The sequence below is a fragment of the Tympanuchus pallidicinctus genome, unplaced genomic scaffold (assembly GCF_026119805.1).
Source record: "Tympanuchus pallidicinctus isolate F22 unplaced genomic scaffold, pur_lepc_1.0 scaffold29, whole genome shotgun sequence".
NCBI classification, from domain to species: domain Eukaryota; kingdom Metazoa; phylum Chordata; class Aves; order Galliformes; family Phasianidae; genus Tympanuchus; species Tympanuchus pallidicinctus.
The window spans coordinates 330530-349613 of NW_026294746.1; the positions used below are offsets into that span (position 1 = coordinate 330530).

The 19084-nt window shown below is 45.6% G+C and overlaps 1 protein-coding gene across 14 annotated transcripts in view; it reads right to left on the reverse strand.

Annotated features, from left to right (window-relative positions):
- The window catches only part of CAMTA1 (calmodulin binding transcription activator 1), a 222429-nt gene that overhangs the window by 29408 nt on the left and 173937 nt on the right, over window positions 1–19084 (reverse strand). For all 14 annotated transcript variants that reach the window (XM_052691940.1, XM_052691938.1, XM_052691936.1 and 11 more), the window contains 5 exons: window positions 11536–11689; window positions 5651–5791; window positions 2032–3887; window positions 789–915; window positions 288–422 (listed from right to left, as the gene is read on the reverse strand). In XM_052691940.1, the coding sequence (XP_052547900.1) occupies window positions 288–422; window positions 789–915; window positions 2032–3887; window positions 5651–5791; window positions 11536–11689 (2413 nt within the window). The remainder of the gene's footprint in view (window positions 1–287; window positions 423–788; window positions 916–2031; window positions 3888–5650; window positions 5792–11535; window positions 11690–19084) is intronic.

Below are 19084 nucleotides of genomic sequence, written 5' to 3' on the forward strand. Positions count from 1 at the left end.
GGGGTGTGCCCAAATGTAACACTTGCAAACACAGCTATCACATAAATCTCAAGCCCACATTCCCATCCCTCAGTGCCGACATCAAGCTAACAGAGGTCTGTTCTGATCATTCATGTTTTTTTCTGTCAACAGGAAGAGGGCTTTGATTAATGGAGTGCTGAGTGACAGACCTTCCCCACGACTCAGCCTCAGCCCCCTGCGTCCCTCTCCCATACCAGGGGCTGCTCCTTTCATTCACAATTCTACCATTTGGTGAGCTTAGTTAAAGAATATCATGCACTTCTTACCATCTAAAGACAGCCAGTCATGCTGGGAGGAAGGCAGGGTTGGCAGAGCTCTGGCTTTGTATTCAAACACCACAGAATTGGAGATGATCTGATTGTTGAAGGCAACTTGCAAAGTCACGAGCCCAGTGTCATGAGCTAAAAGAGAAGAACGAGTGGTGAGACAGTGACCTCCCTGCAGAAATGCCAAAATACAACACTGTCAGTGAACTCCCCACGGGCAGCCTGGCAGCAGATGAAACGAGAGCAGAGGGTGCACTCAGCAATATTTTTGTGACTACTGAAGAGTCCAAAATGTCAATCTGCATTTTAAAACAGGCAGGCTTTAAAACACATTTAGGAGCCATACAATAGGTTCTCTTGGCATGAGGTAGGATCCCATGTGCTCCAAAATTAACCAACTTCACAGCATTTCAAGTAGCAAGCAAGGATCAGTTATTCTGCATGCACTGAAAGTCAAGAACTTCCTCTGAAGCCACCAGCTGCAGAAGAGCCATTCCTTACCTGGGCAGTAGCAGCGCAGTACTCCTGGCTGAATTAAAGATGCAGGCACTGAGATCTGATCAAACAGACAGCTGTAATTATTGCTGGCTTCTTGCCATGGACCAGTGATTAGAACTTTCACTCCTCCCTACAGTGAGCAGAGGGGAAAAAAAGTGAGCGTCATGATAAAAGCCCTATCCAGAGAGGACCATGCACCAAAATGGTTAAACTGCAAACAAAATCATGAGGGCAGATACAGATCTTTGGCACCAGTACCCAGCAACATCCCAGTGCTCTGCAGAGCCTGAATACCTCCATCCACCTGCCCCGCCATGACTGCTCTGCTCACAGCTGCTGCTGCTGCAACCTTTGGGACACCTCGTGGTGCCCTTCTCTGGCCACCAAACCTTACACTATAGGGGAAATGCAAACAGCATTCCATAACAGAGCATCTCTGTTTCTTTTCACTCGCTCTGTTCCCTCCTCCTGCTGGCAGTGATACACCTTGCACTTTACTGGGTATTGAGAAATTGGTTAAAAAAGTAAGCATGGTCACAAGGGGTGTCCCTGAAGGGGCTGTGCAAAGCAGGGGTACGAGGGGGTCCTTCAACCCCAACTTTAGCAACTGGAGCCTGTCCTAGATCTCTCTCCCTGCCCTGACATGGGTCTCAGTAGTGCTGTGTCAGTCACACAGTGCAAGGCTTTGGCATCCGCCTCTCCTGCTGGCGGGAAAGGCACCAGCTGCATCCAGCACAGATCTGCAGAAGTACTGTTGAGTTCCTCCCACAGTCCTTGTGCCTCCTCCCTGAGGCTCAGCGTGGAGCTGGGCACCACCAGGACATTCACCATGCCGTGATGGGAGTGCTCCTCACACACGTGAGCAGGAAGGAACAGACTGCAGAGCTGTGCCAGGACATAACCTGACATAGGATAAACACTACTTTGCATCGTTAGCAAGATCCGTCACACGCAGTTCAGTGCAGTAAGGCTGTGCACGAGGCCATCATGTGGGAATACTTGGCCTTTCAATGAAACAAAACATTTCTGTTCAGACGTTTCTAGGTGAAGAAAAGGCCCTGTCAGGGTGACAGAGTGCTTAATTAAAAGTACACTGAGACATGCAAATGGCCTTGGATGCTCTTTCTCCTAAGATAAATGTGTTTAAAACCTTGTCAAAGCTTTAACAAAACAGTTATTGGAGCTGTTATTAACAAAGCAAGTAAGGATGAGGCAGTAATCTTAAGGACTAAAAGCCCTAACTTACCTCAGGGTAAGACCATTCTGGTGAATAATCTGTCACCATGAACAAGCGCCCACTCTGCTGTAGCAACCCCAAAGTGCCTTGTGCTGCAGCTGCCGAGACCACCTCAGCCACATGCATGTATGCCATCGTGCTGGCTCCATTCTCTGTGCTGCTGAGCTGCATGTTGGCTTGCTGAGGACTGCAGCAAGGAATGCACATTTCAGCCTGGTTGTAGGTTGTTCTGTTACTGTCTTCAGGCTGAGAGAGTCCGGCACTGTCACCTGACACCAACTGGTGTCCATAGAGGGCATTGCTCCCACCTTCCACAGATATGAAATCATTAATTAGATCAGAAAACTGGTTGCTGAAGGAGATGTCAAAGTGGTCCAAGTTAAGCTCCATGTTGGAGGAGTTATTTAAGCTGGGATGGGCCACAGGATAGAGTCCTTGTACCATGTTTCCTTGGAGAATAGGGAGATTGTTCCCATTCCTGATACCTCCATTGGTCTCAGGTTGCAAGTAGTGTTCTGTGCTGCAGGCTTGAAGATCCCCTGATTTAAGTAGATTTTCATTCCCTTCTGCCTGCTGGGAGGTCTCCATGGGAACTTCAGCTTCTGCAGTCATAGCCTGGAAATTTGCTTGGAACTGCATGAGCTGGAGAGAAGAGGTGGACTCTATTCTGGTTTCCACCGTGCCATTGCAGTTGGAAGTGGTTTGGGATGGGGACTCTGTTTTCACACTGGGGATTCCTATTGTATTCACAAATGAGCCACTTGTGTCATTCAGGTTGTTGTGGGTGTTTTGCTCAAGGGGAAGAGGTTTGCTGGCATCCTGCAGAAAGAAGCTGGGGGAAGGGGTCTGATGAACGTGAGGGCTCTGGACTGTCTGATTGAAGCTGGAAGAATAGTCCTTGTTGGAGTCAATGGCACTGAAGTCCATCTGCTCCAAGGTGGTACTTGGGCTCAGACCCCCTCCAGATGGAAGCAAACCTGAACCAGTAGTGAGGGTGAGAGTGTTAGATGCAGAAGTGGAGGAAAATGCTTCTTTGGACATCTGTTGTTCAAAAGACGTGTCCTCTGTTTTAATTTCCTTCGTGAGGGTTGTATTGAAGTTGAAGCTACGTTCTGTGGTGGGTGACTGCCTTATGTTGGTACTGATGCTGTCACCTTTCATACCCCCTCCACCATAAGTCTGCCCTTGCTTGGGGTTATTAAGAAAACAGTCTGGGTCAAAATTCATGGTGGTTTCTGGAATTTTTCTATTTCCATCTAAAGTTGTGGAGAGCACAAGTTCCTCGGAGACGGTGCTGGGTAGCATGGACAAGCTCTCTGAACTGGCTGTTGTTGGAAAAGCAAATTTGTGTCCATCAGAACTCACAGCAAGTACCAGCCCTTGTGCAGCCGCATCTGAGGACAGAAGGTGTTGATTCGGGCCGGAGGTGGGTGACATGGTGTACACAGCCTCACTGGTGACTTCTGACATAAACACTGTGGCACTTTGTGACAGGCTTCCCATAACTGATGCTACAGCCATGCTGGACACACCAGTGACTGCTGGGCTATCCGCCATATCTGGATCGCTATTTAATCCACTGCTGATGGACACAGGAGAATTCTGGGTTGTGTCAGGGACTTCGACCTGGTTGGTGGAAGAAACCTCGGTACTGTTTTGATGGAGCAACACTGGTTTTGCCACTTTGCCATTCCTCTTCTCCCGGCTGGAGGCCTTGCCATGACTGTGCTCGTTCTTGCCTTCAGAGACATCGTTATTTTGTACCTCTGAATGAGTGCTGTACCCACCTGTCCTTGGTTCGACCTTTGGTGATATGATGCGGTGTTTGGCACTGTTACACTTGTGATGCACACTGCTTCCTGCCCCTGTGCCAGAAAACAACATTGGTGCTTCAGTAAGCACAAAATTAAACCCATGCTGGTTGCCTGTCTTACAGCTGTAGTAAAGGAAAGCCACGACTAGGTGCTTGTGTGAGGGATGGAGAGAGCAAGCGGCACCGTGGAAGTGATTTCTTGCTCATGCCACATGTACAGCTCCCCCTCCATCTGACACATAGATCCATTGTGCACAACGACAAACCTCGGAACAGGAACACGTGCACACTTAGCTCCACCACACATAGCGCCTACCCTCACCTTACTTCTTTCTGCCCTGATAACAAATAAAGAGGAAAGGAATCAGCATCTGTGCCAAATTTCAGTTATTTAACGTGGGCAAAGTCTGCAAAGTAAGTCTGTCAGCTATGGCAGACTGTTTCTGCCTTGCAGGCCCTGTTCTGCAAATGCAGAAATCAGGCAGTCTGAGGTAAACTGTTCTTTCTGGAAAGTGTCCTATCCACAAACTCCAGTGCAAGAATGGCATTTGTTGCTTAAAGAACAGCCCAGCCATTGAGGTGTGCTTCTTTAACGGATTCATTTTCCCTAGAATGAGGTAAGAACAACTATTGTACTCTACAATGACTAATGGGGAAAAGAAGCTCCCTGTAGCTAATGGCCACAATTATGAATACCATCTTCTGGGCAACACAAAGTGTCTGCACAGGCGCTCTAATTTGCCAACCCTTTTGTTCCTTGCCCTTGAAGGGGAACTTCTTTTTTATGCACTCAAGATTTGAATCAGGTCACTCAAAGTAGTTCAGGACAGACTAAAGGCAGTATTAAATCTCTCTATTCTCCTAGGTATAGAGACCAACAGGAACATGAGAAGCTTTCACTCTGCAGTCTTTGCCTATGACTGCAAAGAACTGGGGATGTGTGTGTCAATGTGCCAGCCTTTACAAAACAAAGTGATACTGTTATGTTAAAAACCAGGCGGCAGACTTAACACAAGACAAAACATCAAAGGGAAGCATAAAAGGATTCGTGTTCAGATCTGCAAACCTGGATCAAATGCTGAGCCTTCAGGCTTGAATTTTAATCCAAACCCAGGTATTTCGGAGGTCATCATTCTTACTTAAAAACCTCAATTGTATAACACAACTGCCCAGAAAAGCAGAAAAAAATAAACCCTTTGAAGCACAGACAGCTTTCCTTTATAAATTTCTCTGAAGACTAATTAGTATATGATATATTTTACTTGACCAAAGTAGTAGGAAGGACTGGCTATAAAGCAGATGAGATGGAAAAAAGAATAATTCTTCTTCCTACTTGCTGTGCAAAGCTCTAACACTCAGGATGCTGTTTCCTGCCATTCTAGTCTCCAAACAAAACCATCTTTTTCAACAGGACAGAAATCTCTCATGTCTTCATGGTAATTAAATAAAACCTGTCTTATTCCAGAGCAGCCTTGTAAGTAACCACCTGAGCCCTTCTCCAGCAAAGCAGGCTGCAGGGCAACAGTTTCTGAGGGTAATGTTGTCAGAACAATAAACTCTGAAGCATGCAGAAGAGAACGCACCTTTCTAAGCAAATCACATACAGAGGGCACAACACAAAGCGTCTGCTGCTGGTTTTGTGGTTTCTTTTTTTTCTTAAACAGAAATTCCAGGTGCGTTTTTTTTTCTTAAATCTTCTATTACCTCTACACTCATTGGGTCTCAACATTTCACAATACAGCATTTTTGTGCTGCAAAACCCATTCCAAGCCTGGGTTAAGCTGCAAGCACGTCGTGCCCTCCCGTGGCACTCACCCAAGGTACCAGTGCAGAGACAGTTGTGTGTCCGAGGCTGCGGTTTGGTCTGGTGACTATCGAGGATCTGCTGCACCAGCTGCTCCACTGAGAACCCTGAACTGCTGTTTCCATTGCTGCACGTCCACTTAATACCATGAACTGGAAAGGGAACAGAAAAACTCAGGAACTTCAAAAACACACCAGGAAACATCAGAAGTCATCCCAAAAGAACAGCAGAAAGCCTCTCCTGCTGATTTTACTCAGAGCTGATGAGACCTACGTAAAGTAACAGCAATGGTTATTGGTTTACCACTTTCTTGGTTTCCTATCCAAGACTTACCAAACACATTAAAAAATCCAGAAGCAACAATAGAGTACTTGTGCTTCACTGAAGTAAAACAGTGCATTGTAAGGAACACTTTACACCCTTTTTTTTTTGCCTTTCTCTAAGCAATGTTAGGGGCACACCCTGCATGTGCAGTAGGGCTCAGTGAACACCTTGCCACGTGCTGGCTGTTGGCAGCACAGTTCCCATGGTGTTCCTTTCCTGACAGGTTAGGCTTGAAAAGCTTTTTTTTTCCAACGCCTTTGTCATACTCTGGAAAAGCAGATTTCTTCTAAAATCTAAAATACTAAACCAGAAAGCCCTGCCAAAGTTGAGTCCCACTGACTTCACCTCTCAACTCACAGATCCCTGCACAGTGACATCCACAAATCGATAGCATGGAATGCTGACAGCATGCAGGGCTGAGCCTCACCTCACAGCCAGGAAGACCCACAGGCTCTCCATCAGCAAATTGCTTCATGCAAGAAAGTCAGAAGCAAACAAGGGCCTGTTCACAACACTTATTGACAACACTGCCAGAGAGTAAAGATGGCATGTGAAATGTCCTATTCTCCTCCTGGGCCCTTCCGTATGTCATGAGCAGCCAGTGGGACAGCGTTCCTGGGTCTGCCTTTTTAATCACCTGTTGTTACACTTCCTCATCACCCACTGATGTTACACTGCCTCGCAGCATCTCACCTCACTCCAGTTCTGTATCAGAGTTTGCATTTTTATTGGCTGAGATGAGAAACTTGCAGAAATGCTGTAAAAAAGGTTTACAAGTATTTTTCCTCCTATCACTATTTAAAGTGTTGCACTTGGTTTAGTAATGAGTCCCTCTATGCTTGCTTGACAACCACTTTTATCGTTATTGTACCCACCAGATTTTGCTTTATAGCACGCTCACATTTTGCCTTTCCTCCTAAGGCTCAGTGTCTGTTATGACATGGAAGGTTCAGTTCACACATGCTTCCTGCTCCAGTTCCTGCACTCACATCCATTTTATTATTCTCAATACATTATTCTGTCACATGTGATGTTAGGCTTAACAAGAAATGTTCAAACAGCAGCTTTGTAAAAAAAAAAAAACAAAAAAACACTGAAAATGAGATCAAACTGCACTGAAGTTTTTGGTTATATAAAGTTACTGAACTGTAATTGCTACTGAGAAACTTAGCAGTGTTATCTCTGGTTACTTCAGAAATTATTTGCTGCAGAAGCTCAGACTGCTGCATACAGAAGTTCTGTTTCACAGCAGTGTATCAGAGCCTGCTTCCCACTATGACTAAATCCGGTGATGAGCACTGTGTTAAAGAGAGCAAATCTGACCAGTGATTGTATCTTGTGGTTTGTTTATTCATGATGGTTCCTGCTGGACCTGAATCAAGCTGTGAGCTGGAAGCTGAAAAGCAACAGACAGTTTTATGGCTGGATATCTACAGTGCCATGCCTGTTATTTTCAGTTCCTTCCACTGTAACAAAGTTCCATCGTTTGCCTACTGCAAGAATCAAGCAGAAGCCAAAGCTTTTGATCTTCCTAAACCTATCAGTAATATTCACAAAGAAGTTCTCCAAACAACGAATCTTCTTGGGAATATCCTATCCTTTACTCAGAGTTTCTCACAGTCTCCATGCTGTCCACGCTGCTCTCCGCTCCCTACAGCTCAGCTGCTGATCCTTCGCCTCTTTTCGATAACAAGGGTCTGCCACTTGTTTTTTGAATAACGATACTGCTGCCTGCGTGGAGCAGGTAAACATTTCATCAGATTTATTTCATTAGATTTACCTCTTCACATCTGGACACCCACATACAATTCTGCTTTGATTTTCCAGCCCTCCCCTTCCCCCTTCACTGCTTGCACAGCAAGATTTCCTGAGCCTCGCTGCTGGGGATGCAGGTGAACTCGTGTTTCCCATTTCTTAACACTGCTCACTGAATTTGCCCGTCTCTGCACAGGTTCACTCTCAGCTGTGCCATAGAGTCCTTCTTATAGAATGAAACCCCTCCTCGAACGCTCACATGCGGATATTTAACAGCTAATGGGAGGCGGCACAGAATCACAGAACCTCAGAGGTCACCAAGTTCCAACCCCTCCGCCGTGGGCCGGGCTCCCACCTGCCAGGTTTCGCCCACGCGGTTCTGTTACCCCCAGAGAGAACCGCCGGGCCGCCGCTCTGCCCGCCCTCACGCCGACATTCGCACACGCAAATTTTCACACGCAGCCGCCTCAAGTTCCGGGCTGCTCCCCGCGCGGAGCTGCAGCGCTCCCGCCGGCCGCCAGGTGGCAGCACGCGACAAGGAACGGGGCGGCCCGGCCCACGGGAGGCGCCGAGGCGCACATGGGGCTCCTCCGTCCGCGTCACATTTGAGGATTCTTTGGCTTCTCCACGCGGATCTCCAGCTCTGTTGGTAAAACCCGCTCTGGGAGAAGCAGTGTTTGGTAAAGAGGTCACGGAAGCTCCAGCTTCTCCTTGACCCCATCGGGGGTCACTTCATAGCTCTGACAAATGGATGGGAAATGATGGAAATCATCCTTGATAGAACAATTAATCTTTTAAGCGTAAATGATCCTAAGCTGCTAATGAAATTGAATATAAATTTAAGTCAGCCTAGAAAAAAAACAACCAAGCAACAAGAACCCAACAACTCAATTCTTCACATCACCTCTGTGCCCATTATCACTTCTCAAACCCCACACTGGGCTCATTGCCCTCCCTCCCATTTGCAGCAGGGATGCAGTTTCAGGTCACCTCCATGAGTCTCTGCTGCTTCATTGACGCATGCAGGACAGCCTCTGAGGATGTGAGATGTGAAACGCCCAAAGGCATTAAAGTTCAACCAGTACCACAAGGAACCTCCACTGCCTCAGCTGTGGTTGTGTGCAGGCCAGGAGCGACCCGTTTGCAAGCAGCAGAGAAATGAAAAAAGTATTTTTTTTTTTTTGAGGGGCGGGGGGAAAGGAAAGACAGGTCTTAAAATAGCAGATGTGAAATGAGGATGGCAAGGTAGCATTGGCGGCAAGTCTGTAACATGCTTTGCCAGCTGAGGGACGTGAAAGGCAGAAGGGGATGATTTGGAGAAGCCTCAGGATGAGCTGGCCAACAACCTGCTGATCACATGGAGTTTATATACTGAATTCAGCTGTGCTGAACTCTGCATTTGGCTTTTACCACCAGATGCCTGAAAGGACATCTGCTGATCTGTTCAGAGAAATCTCAAAGCAAGACTACAGCAGGGCACAAGAGAAGAGGGAAACAGGAAAGCAGTCCCACATTGAGGCCCACTCCTCCTATCAGGCACACTGAACGACTCAAAGCTCCCACAGAACGTCAACTACTCATTTTGCACAAACATCCTGAAGGGTGCCTCCCAAATTAAGAACTGAATGCTGTCCCTGACCTTGGACGAGGAAGAAGCACTGTGCCTAAAGGCAGACCTAGCATCAGCATCTCCTAATTCTGGGACGTTCATTGTCTGAATCAGGATACAAAAATCTCCCTGCAAATACAGCGCTGAGCACAGCCTGGCTCCTCCATCACTACCATGTACTGAATGTGAAACTCTTAAGAAAACAAATCAACAGGAAATCTCACACAACTTCAAAGTCTGGGGGAATGAAACTGAGACACAACATGGGACGTGTAGGAAAGCCGGTCACAAGGTCACTGACAGAGGAGCTTTAAGGCAGACAAATTTGGAAACATCAGGCAATCAAACTGAACTCTTCGAAAGAATGTGACTGATGTGGAAATGCAATGAAACCAATATGCTTGGCTCCTTAATCTCATGGCACACCCAATAGTGGAAAGAAATCCAATGGCTTCTTGGCAAACGTGTCCCTCCGTGTTCCCTGAACATGGTTATGTGTGTCCTCTCTAAGTCTGATCAGAATATAATGCTTTTATAGTAGCTGCATTTCCAAGGATGTGCTTCCCTGGATACGTATCCATAAGCAGAGACATGTACTTGCATACATACTCTGAATAATTGTGCAGAATTTCACTCTTCCTTCCTGAGACATAAAAAAAGCCAAGTGTTATTAAATTTACAGCTAGTTCGCTGTAGTTTTCACATAATTTTCTTGATGCAAGACAAGTTTTTTTTTTTTGTTTTTTTTTCTTCCTCTCCCCCAAACAGGCTGCTGCTTCCCCTCCTGTTTAATGTTGAGGCTCTTGTTCAGTCTCAGCTATCCTTTCAACATCTTGGATTTCTGTCTAAGCTTTATTGGTCCCAGGGCACTATTCTGTTTAGCAGAAGTGTTGGTTTTTTGCTTTTTGCTTTTTTTTTTTTCTTTTCTCTTCTTTCCTGCTTTCTCTACTTCAACTTCTCATGGAAAAGAAATACAGGGGAGCAAAAAAAGAAATGGGGTTTTGTTTGCACGAGGAAATTACCTTGCTTCTGTACCTCGGGCATCTATGAGAAAGTGAAATTGGTTGGTGAGGCCAGTGGCATTTACAGCAGTGGACACGAAACCAATATCTGCTGGGGAAGGGGTGTGGGACAGAAGCAGACTTGGTACTGTTGCTTCACATTAAGCACCTAGATTTGGTACTTCAGCTCCGGCAATTAATGCTCTCTTGATTAGAGACCTCCCTTTATGCCTAGTCTATCTTTCATTGCACAACTCCACATGCATTTTCAGACATATCTTCCAAGGGAAAATATATCCATACAATATCATTGATGTTTTAGAAAATACTGTGTTTCAAGGTGGATGCATGAGGTGCACAGAGTTGCAGTGTGCAGGACACATTTCCTTACACACCTTATCAGCCTTAATTTACACTGCGGAGTTTAGAACAATGGTGAATGATATCCATCCTGAAATACATCCTATCCACTACTTTTTCAGATTGGATTAGGAGAAATTCCTGAAATCTATAAGTGGGCTTTCAAGAACAAGCTTGAGCTTCAAACCACATTGAACAGGGGAGCTGGACAGTATAACAAAAACTCATCCTGTGGGTGACTGCAAGGAAGTTCTGCATCACCAAACCATCTGACTCCAGTTTTGTTGTGTAGTGGATAGGAAGTAGATTTACTTCAACAGGAATTTCCCTTTAACAGTTGGCACTTGAAAGGCATCTCACAGCAGGTACACCTTGCTGATAAAGATACTCAGCTCCACAGAGCCCTCCTATAAATGGCAGCAACCAATTCTGATCTGACATAGAAAACACAAACACAGAGGGCCTTTCAGGGACCCCTACTTGGTGATACTGTAGTAAAGGTCCTTTGAGAGCGAGGAGATACCTAGAAATGGCACATGAAAAACATGAGACTGCAGGTATACTTCTTCCATAGCATGGAGTGTGCTGAGGGGAGCTTAACCATAATCCCTTTTGGGACAGTCTAGGCAGCTCTCATAGAACGTAAATGGGTGCTCAGTAAGAACTTTAATGCGGAAAGAATTGACAGCTGATACATGGATAAAATACATGAGGAAGAAAGTGCATGCAGATGCAAGTCGGATTTGATGGTGACAAATAACTCCTTCAGAGAGGTCAGTGGCAGAGAGAGGCACTGTACTCTAAATTAATCATCCAAGGAGAAGAAAAATATAACCCAGATACTCACACATGGGTTTGAGCTGTCCAATGAGTTCCTCTTTTGTCCATTTTGCCCATTCTTTCTTGTCTGTATTTATTGAGCACAAGATAGGGCCGCAGGGTTTTCCACAGTCCTCAATGGCAGGAACATTCAGGTAGTGCACCAACACGATGTCTGGGTTCTACAGGGAGAGCAGAGAACACAGGTTACGTAGTTGGACCTCAACCTGACTCTGTGCTCTCTGGACTTGCTTTCCTAATGAAAACGAGGACAGAGAGCATCATGGTTAGACTGCATGATGTACCAGGTTCCCTTGAGATCACAGCTGTTCTTGCAAAAGATACGGAAAAAGTTCCAGTCCACATCAGATTATTTCAGATACGTGGAAGTTCACCTGAAAGCATCAGTAAGAGCCACATTTCTCAGAACAGCTGCAGAAAGAGGGAGGGAAGAGGTTGGCTAAAGGGGCTAAAGTATGGCAGAGTGCCCCCAAGGTCCTTCTCAGACCAGCCTGTATTTCCTTGTCTTTTGAAGAATTTGCAGGTTTGCGATGAAAACAGCAATTTGCAGAAGGTTGGGACTGGAGGGGACGGTGTCTTTAGCAGCACTGCTGCAAACCAATTCTGGGGCCAGCACAGGGTGGTTCCTCCCACAAGTTCTTTAATGCTCCATTCTCCCTCCCAATGCACTTCTTACAGGAGCTGAGGGAAAGAAAGGAAACGCAGTGATGCTCTGATGCTCTGCAGCGCCGTCCCACTGAGAGGGGAGATTCCAGCAGGAGCTCAGCACCGCGTGACCACAGTGCCTGTAAATAAACCATCATCACATCTACAGACACAGCTCAGCCAGCTTCCCAACAGCATCCCTGGGATGCTGTGCAATAGATAATAATGAGATTGAGAAGCTGATTTCTTTCCCTTAAGTCATTTACTCCTAAGTTCACCAACTTAAATGACTGCTTTGGAATTATTTATAAAAATAAATAGGATAATGGTGTAATTAAAACTCTAATGTTTCATTAATTATGTTAGAGCCCCATTCTGAGCAGCACTGGGAACTCGATCCATCATTTGCTTGCAGAGGTGAGCTGATGGGAGCACTCCGTTCTGAAACCCACAGAGATGGAGCTCAACGTGGAGGCACCCGGCCAAGGGGAGCCTGAGCAGCACTGGAGCACAGTAAGAAGCCTCAGCACACAACTGTCCTCATGAGCAATTCAGAAAAGATCCAGATAATAAAAACCATTACCTATACACCCAAATAGTCTCCATCAGCTAATTTAACTTAATTAGTGACTTAGATGATGAAGTAATAAAAGGTAATATGCTTCAGAGATTTCATGGAAAGACATCTCTTTGCACTCAGGGAAGTTGTGAAGAAGAGCAGAAGGACGCATTGCAGCCAGCCTTATTTCGGGTGAGAGGGAGTTTTCATCACCAGTTCAGGGGCAGAGCTTCCCAACCTGCTGCAGCAGTGGGTTGGCACCAGACTTTGTACAACAGGACATTAAAAGCATATAAAATAAACACAGAGCCAACAGGTTTGTTCACAGTGTCTATATCTAAAACTTGACTGCAAGGCTGGCACAGCAAGGCCGTCTCAAATGCCGTTCTACGCAGTAAACTAAAGTGTTCTGACAGAAATTAAGAGAATACACATTTTTGAAAACTCTCATCAGAAAACTCAACACGTTCCTGTTACCATCCCTGGAGGTGCTCATGGCCAGGCTGGATGGGGCCTGGTCTGGTGCCCATGGCAGGGAGTTGGAACTGGATGATCTTTAAAGTTCCTTCCAACATAAACCATCCTGTGATGCTATGGATGATGGTTTTCATGATACGCAGTCCCCATATTTGCCTGTGTGCACTGATGAGACATCTTATTGCCATAACTTTGCTCTGAGTCGAGCCTCTCACTTGCCCCTATTGAACTGGCTTGCTCTGGGTGCACCAAACCTGCTCTGTCCATAGTGAAGGCAACTGCCATACAGGAAACATGCCAGCACGTCGGATGTGCATCTCAGAAACCCTGCAGCTGGGCGGAAGGGAAGCCTTGCAGGGAGCCCTCAGACAGACACTGCAGGCTGGGAACGTGCCCGTCAGAAAGCTGTCAGTGATTTCATTCACACAGCCTCAACAGAGCTACTTGGCTTCCCTCAAGTCAGAAGCAAAGTTGTGGCCATCTGTCCCCAAACTGGGCAAGTCTGCTTGGCACGCTGAGCCCCAAGGCATCCTGTCCTGAGGAGGTTCTCCTTAGGGTCATGGAAGGACTTGTCCCAGTACTCCTGGCATTGTAGGACAGGCAGAAGTCAGTGCAAGAAATGGTTAAAAACACAAAAAGCTGCTAGTTTTGAAAAAGAAAAATGCCACTGTAACATCTGTCTGACTCTAGTTTGCAGCTTCATCAGCATTAAGTGGTCAATAAATCAGACTGGCGTGGCGTTACCTTTCTTCTATGGCTTAACCATTAATCTAGTGCCAGTTCTTATGAAAAATGAAGGAGAAAAAATTATGTTATAGAGAAAATGTATACATTATCCAGAAAGTAATAACAGCATGTAATGGTGCTGCAGACCTCCCAGCATGATTGCTGGAGCACAGAGGCAGCCTCCCTGTGCTACCCACTCTGTGCCACTTAAATTAACCAAGTAAATCAGCTATTGTTTGTTCCACCAGCCTTTTTCATGACTGCTTTTGGAATTAGCACAAACACAGAGCTGAAACAAGAAAGGCTTTTCTAGCTCCAATATTGTGGCAGACGAGCAGCACAGAAATGCGAAGAAAAGCATTTCCAGCTCCTAAGGGGCTGGAAAACAGCAGGACGAAGAGAGGACAGGAACCAGCAGTTCAAGGCTAAATCTCAATGGCAGTGCCTTCCAAACCACCAATGACCACAGCTGAAAATACGTCATTTGGAGAAATACCTCTGAGCTGAGGGGAAGTTTTGCAACTGTACTTCCTGCTAGAAAAATAAAAGGGAGAAAAACTCCCTTCAGGAGTGCTGGTTTCTATGTAATACAACCACCACTTCTTAAAGCAGAAACTAAAAGAGAACAACGTTTGTGGAATTTGTTGCATAATTGCCTGCTTTGAGTGAATTCAAGTATTATAACTTCCCATTGGTTTCATCTCTGACATTATAAAGAGGGTTTTTCTTTCCTGAGTGCTGTTCATGAAGTTTGCTCTGTGTTCCTCAAAATACACAAAGTATTCCCAACTTGCAGGGAAGACAACTCTCATCCATCACTGTGGGACAGACCGGATAACAGATTATCACCCAGGAGATTCAATGCAGATTCTGCAGTTTGAGAGGCAGCCGTTACACGATGCTTCGCTGACCCCAGAGATACTGAGAAAACCTGCTTATCTTCTCTATAGAACCTAAAAACAAACAAATGAAACAATTTCCAGAAGTACTGAGATACAGATGATGGATTCTTCTACTATCTATTAAGGGAGTTTCCTCTCAAAGCTTTGCAGGCAGAACTGGGGACAGCTGGAGCTTAAGGCACACAGGGCACTGAGCACAACAGACATAGAAGGAACATGAAGAGGCTGGCGTGCTGGCTTTAGGCAAGGCTACCAGTTTTAATACACCATTTTCTTCCTCCTGGAACTAATTTCCAGTTGAAGCCTTGCTACAGAAGGCAACCTAGCAGTTGATGCATTAGAATACATTGATCTTTCATTGCAGCAGCAAAACCGAAAGGATTCCAACAGAACTGCCCAGAACTCCCACCCCAGAACTTCTCCAAGACCCTCACATCAAAACCTTTGGAGATATTTTGTTTAAATCAACTCATCTCTGAGACGAGAAACTGGCGATGGGCTGACACAGCTCCAGGCACCACAGACAAGGAAAAAGACTGTGAAGGGCTTGGGAGATCTGACAAATGATTTTGGACACTCAGGTAATTGTAAGATTGAGTTTCCCTGCAATTGTTTTAAGGGAATCAAGATTTCATAGGCCTGTATGTTTTATAATATGCTCCCTGGTTCCTCTTTAATACCTCGGTAAGGGAAGATAAAGTATAATCAGGAAAGTAATTGCACTGTTCTGCAATTTATGTCTCAAAAGAATGAATAGGGGGCACAGAGCCACTGCAGAGCAGAGCTGAATTAGAAAAACACAGCTTTTCCCAAACGCTTACTAACACATCATCAGCTGTGATATATTTTAAAGTATTTTATACACAAAGAGCTGCCTTTGAGTTCTCCTGGGGATCACATTTCTTTAATATGCACTTTGAATGTAGGAAAATGGAGTGCTGTAATTCCATAGCCTCCAAAGTTCCCAGCAGAAGTAATTCCTGAGTTGTCTAGACCCTTTCAGAAGAACATCTCCTGTGCTATTACGAAGCACAAAGAAGTGCAAAGCAACAGAAAACAAAAGGCACTTCATTTTATCATGCAGGTATTAGCCATCCAGAGCTGTAACTGCCATGGGCAGCCAATGGGGACAGCAGAACCCTGCCGAGATCTTCAAGGCCCCCTCCAACCTAAGACATTCTATGATCCTATGAGAAATACCTCAATCCCAGGCTGTGGCTGCAGTCAGGGCACTGCAGATCCTGGGAAGCAAAGCCAACTTGCAGGGATTCCCCACACTCGGGGCAGGGCACCCCTGCTCACCTTCTGCTGCCAGGAACTGGGAGACGCAGCTCAGTTCTGCTCCGCAGCAGCAGAAGCAGCTTCCCAACATCGGCGCCAACCAAGGCCTGTCAGCCCAGTGTATAAAAACAGTATTCAGACAGCAAATATTATTTAGCAGTGCCAACTTCTTTTTAGACTTTTACCCTGCTGAAGATTCACTTCTGTGTTCAGACCGGATTTCTCCTATTAGATGAGGAACGAGACAGAGATCTCTGTGCTGGCATTTCTAAGGTCTTTATTTTCATCATCCAGAAGCACAGAATCTCCTCCTCCTCCCTCTGCTCCTGGAGCAATCTTTGCATGTGAATTCAGTCACCACATTTCAAAAAGGTTTAAACAGAACTAAACTCAAAATGTTTCCATCCTCACCTTCCAGGAATTCCAGCACTATGATACCTGCCTCCAGTGGCTTCTACCCTTTCCCAGCTAACCCAATCCAAAGATGCAATCATAGCTGTTCTGAAACAAAAAAAATCTTCATTTCAAAGCTCTACTGACATTCACTGAGCACTTTTTAAAACAAGTTTTTAACAACAGAATGCACTGCTTCCAATTCTGTTTTGCAGATGGTGCAGTTTTTTCTCTGATGGTCTCATTTGCCTCAATAACTCTATTAACTTTTAAATATTAATGCATTTCTATGAATTAAGAGCAGTTCAATGTGTACCTGAAGATATATATACACATTTTAAATGGTACAGTTGTAGGCAGACCAAGAAATAGGAAGCTGACATTTCAAAATACGAAAAGAGAAAACCTCAGGAGGAGCACCCAGCTCACAATAAAGCTTTCCCTCCAGAGAAATGCTGTCCCCCAGCGCCGTTCCTAAAGCATCACTGAGCTAAAAGCTATTTTTGTATGCATGCAAATGTTTCAAAAGCATTTGGAAGCCAATTGCCTCTCCAAAGCTGTATATGTTCTGCAGCAACAGCACAAGAGTCTCAGTGCATAGGAGCAGAGGTAGGATGAAGGACTTGCCCAAGAGTTCGTGTGAGGGTTGGATGGCAGAAAGCAGCTCCACATTTCACAGGGTACCACGGACACCCTGCCCACACAACTCTGCTCATGCACCCCTATCAGAGGAGGATGCATTATCTCAATGCCTGCCTGGAGCAATGGCAGATAAATGCATTTAATGCTCCACACTGCCTGCATGGTACATAGTAGCCAACGAGTCCTTTTTACTTTTATACTTGGTCAGGCTCTGAGGGCTCTGTCAGTCATAGCTTCTTTAAATTTGTTACCTTTGATATCAGTGACTGGTAATACAATTCCCAGGGGAAGAGCATCAGTAATGTTGAGAGTGCTTTCATAATGTTTGCTTTGATTGTCCTGCGATATTTTTGTTCCTGTGGTGCAACCCTTATGGCACTGCTATATAACAGAGTTCATTCACCGAAAGTTCTGTTGTGCCTTTGTAATCTTTCTAGACAGAAGTAACGCCCAGTGTCAAGGAGTCCAAAGTTCTCCTTTGTGGTACACATTTTTCATTTTAGAGTCTAACTTTACTTTGCATTGAAGGTTCAGGTAAATAAATAAAGAGTTGAATCAAAGATGCACAGGAAGCCCAGCGATGTGCTACCCAGATTGGAGATGTCACCAGAGAGCAAGACCAGGACGGGTGGCAGCGATGTGCCAAACTGCAATGCCAAAGAGGTGCTGTCACCTTCCTCAAGGTGGAAGTCGTTCCAATTGCTGGCTTTTACTTGTAAGGCATGATGTCCTAAAAGGACTCAGAGCAACCAGCAGGGAACTGATGGAACATTTAGATTGGAAACATTGAATCCTAGGGCAAAGAAGCATCAGACTTGAATTTCTTCTGAATTGCAAGAGAAAAACTATTAGATACCCTTCCTTCTTCTTCAGTATCACTCAGAAGTCATGCATTTCCCCAGACTGAAGAGATTAACAAACAGATTAGCATCTAAGAGCTCCTGCTGTAGGCTGTTAGACTGAATCTAGCTCTCTGGGCTTCCTGTACATATTTCTAAGACTCCCAAGTGGATGCCTTGAAATCTTAAAAGGAAACGCGAACCTCATCAAAGCTTTGTTATGCTGCTCTGACCTGTTAAGGTGAGCAGTTATCTCCTCATCGTACCTTTTCAAGGACTTTGAGTCCTTTATAATCGCATTGGCTCTTGGCCTTTGGGGCTTCCTTTAAGAAGATCTCTAGTACTTTCTGATCAGATTTTGTTTCTCTACTCCGTGTAAGAGTGCAAACGAAGAATTATCTAAGTGTAGCATCCTAGGCTACAGGAATGCACTGTGGAATTCCCAGCACAGGCTTCCAGTTCCCACGTGTGCTCCACTGACAGCTGTGCTTGCCAAGCAGGGGACACTCACGATCGTGTAATGCTAAAGCACTCAGCAGCAAGATTAGCCATGGGTTCTGTCTGTGGGCCTGAAACATCTGCCAGTTTCATCAAGGGTGGGGAGTAAGCCCCAGAGCACTGGAAAGCATATACTACTGTAATTAACCAAGGAGAGTCCTGCTCCAAGCAGGATACAAAAAGTCACTGAAGTTACTTTCAAAGGAAAAAGATAAATAATCCAGCAGACAATTTGTTCTAGATTCTTCCCTTACACTTGGTGAGTAGTTGGGAATACCAAGTTACCCAGCACCACTCTGAAAGCTGCTCCATGCACCAAGTGCTGGAGCTTCTCAGTGTGAGGGGCTCCCTGATGCTCCAGGGAAGCTTTTGGGCTTCAGCTGCTGAACTCACCACCAACAGGCACCTAGCAATGGTTTGGGCCCTCTGCTGATCGCAGCACAGGTGCTGAACTCCCAGGGGTGTGAGCAGGACAAGCTGTGCCTGCAGGAACGCAGCCCTCAGCAAAGGCTTCCAGCAGCCAAACGCTCAGCTCCGCAGAGAGCTGCGCCTCCTGGGCCACAGGGAGGTTTGAGAACTGCGAGGATAAGGAAG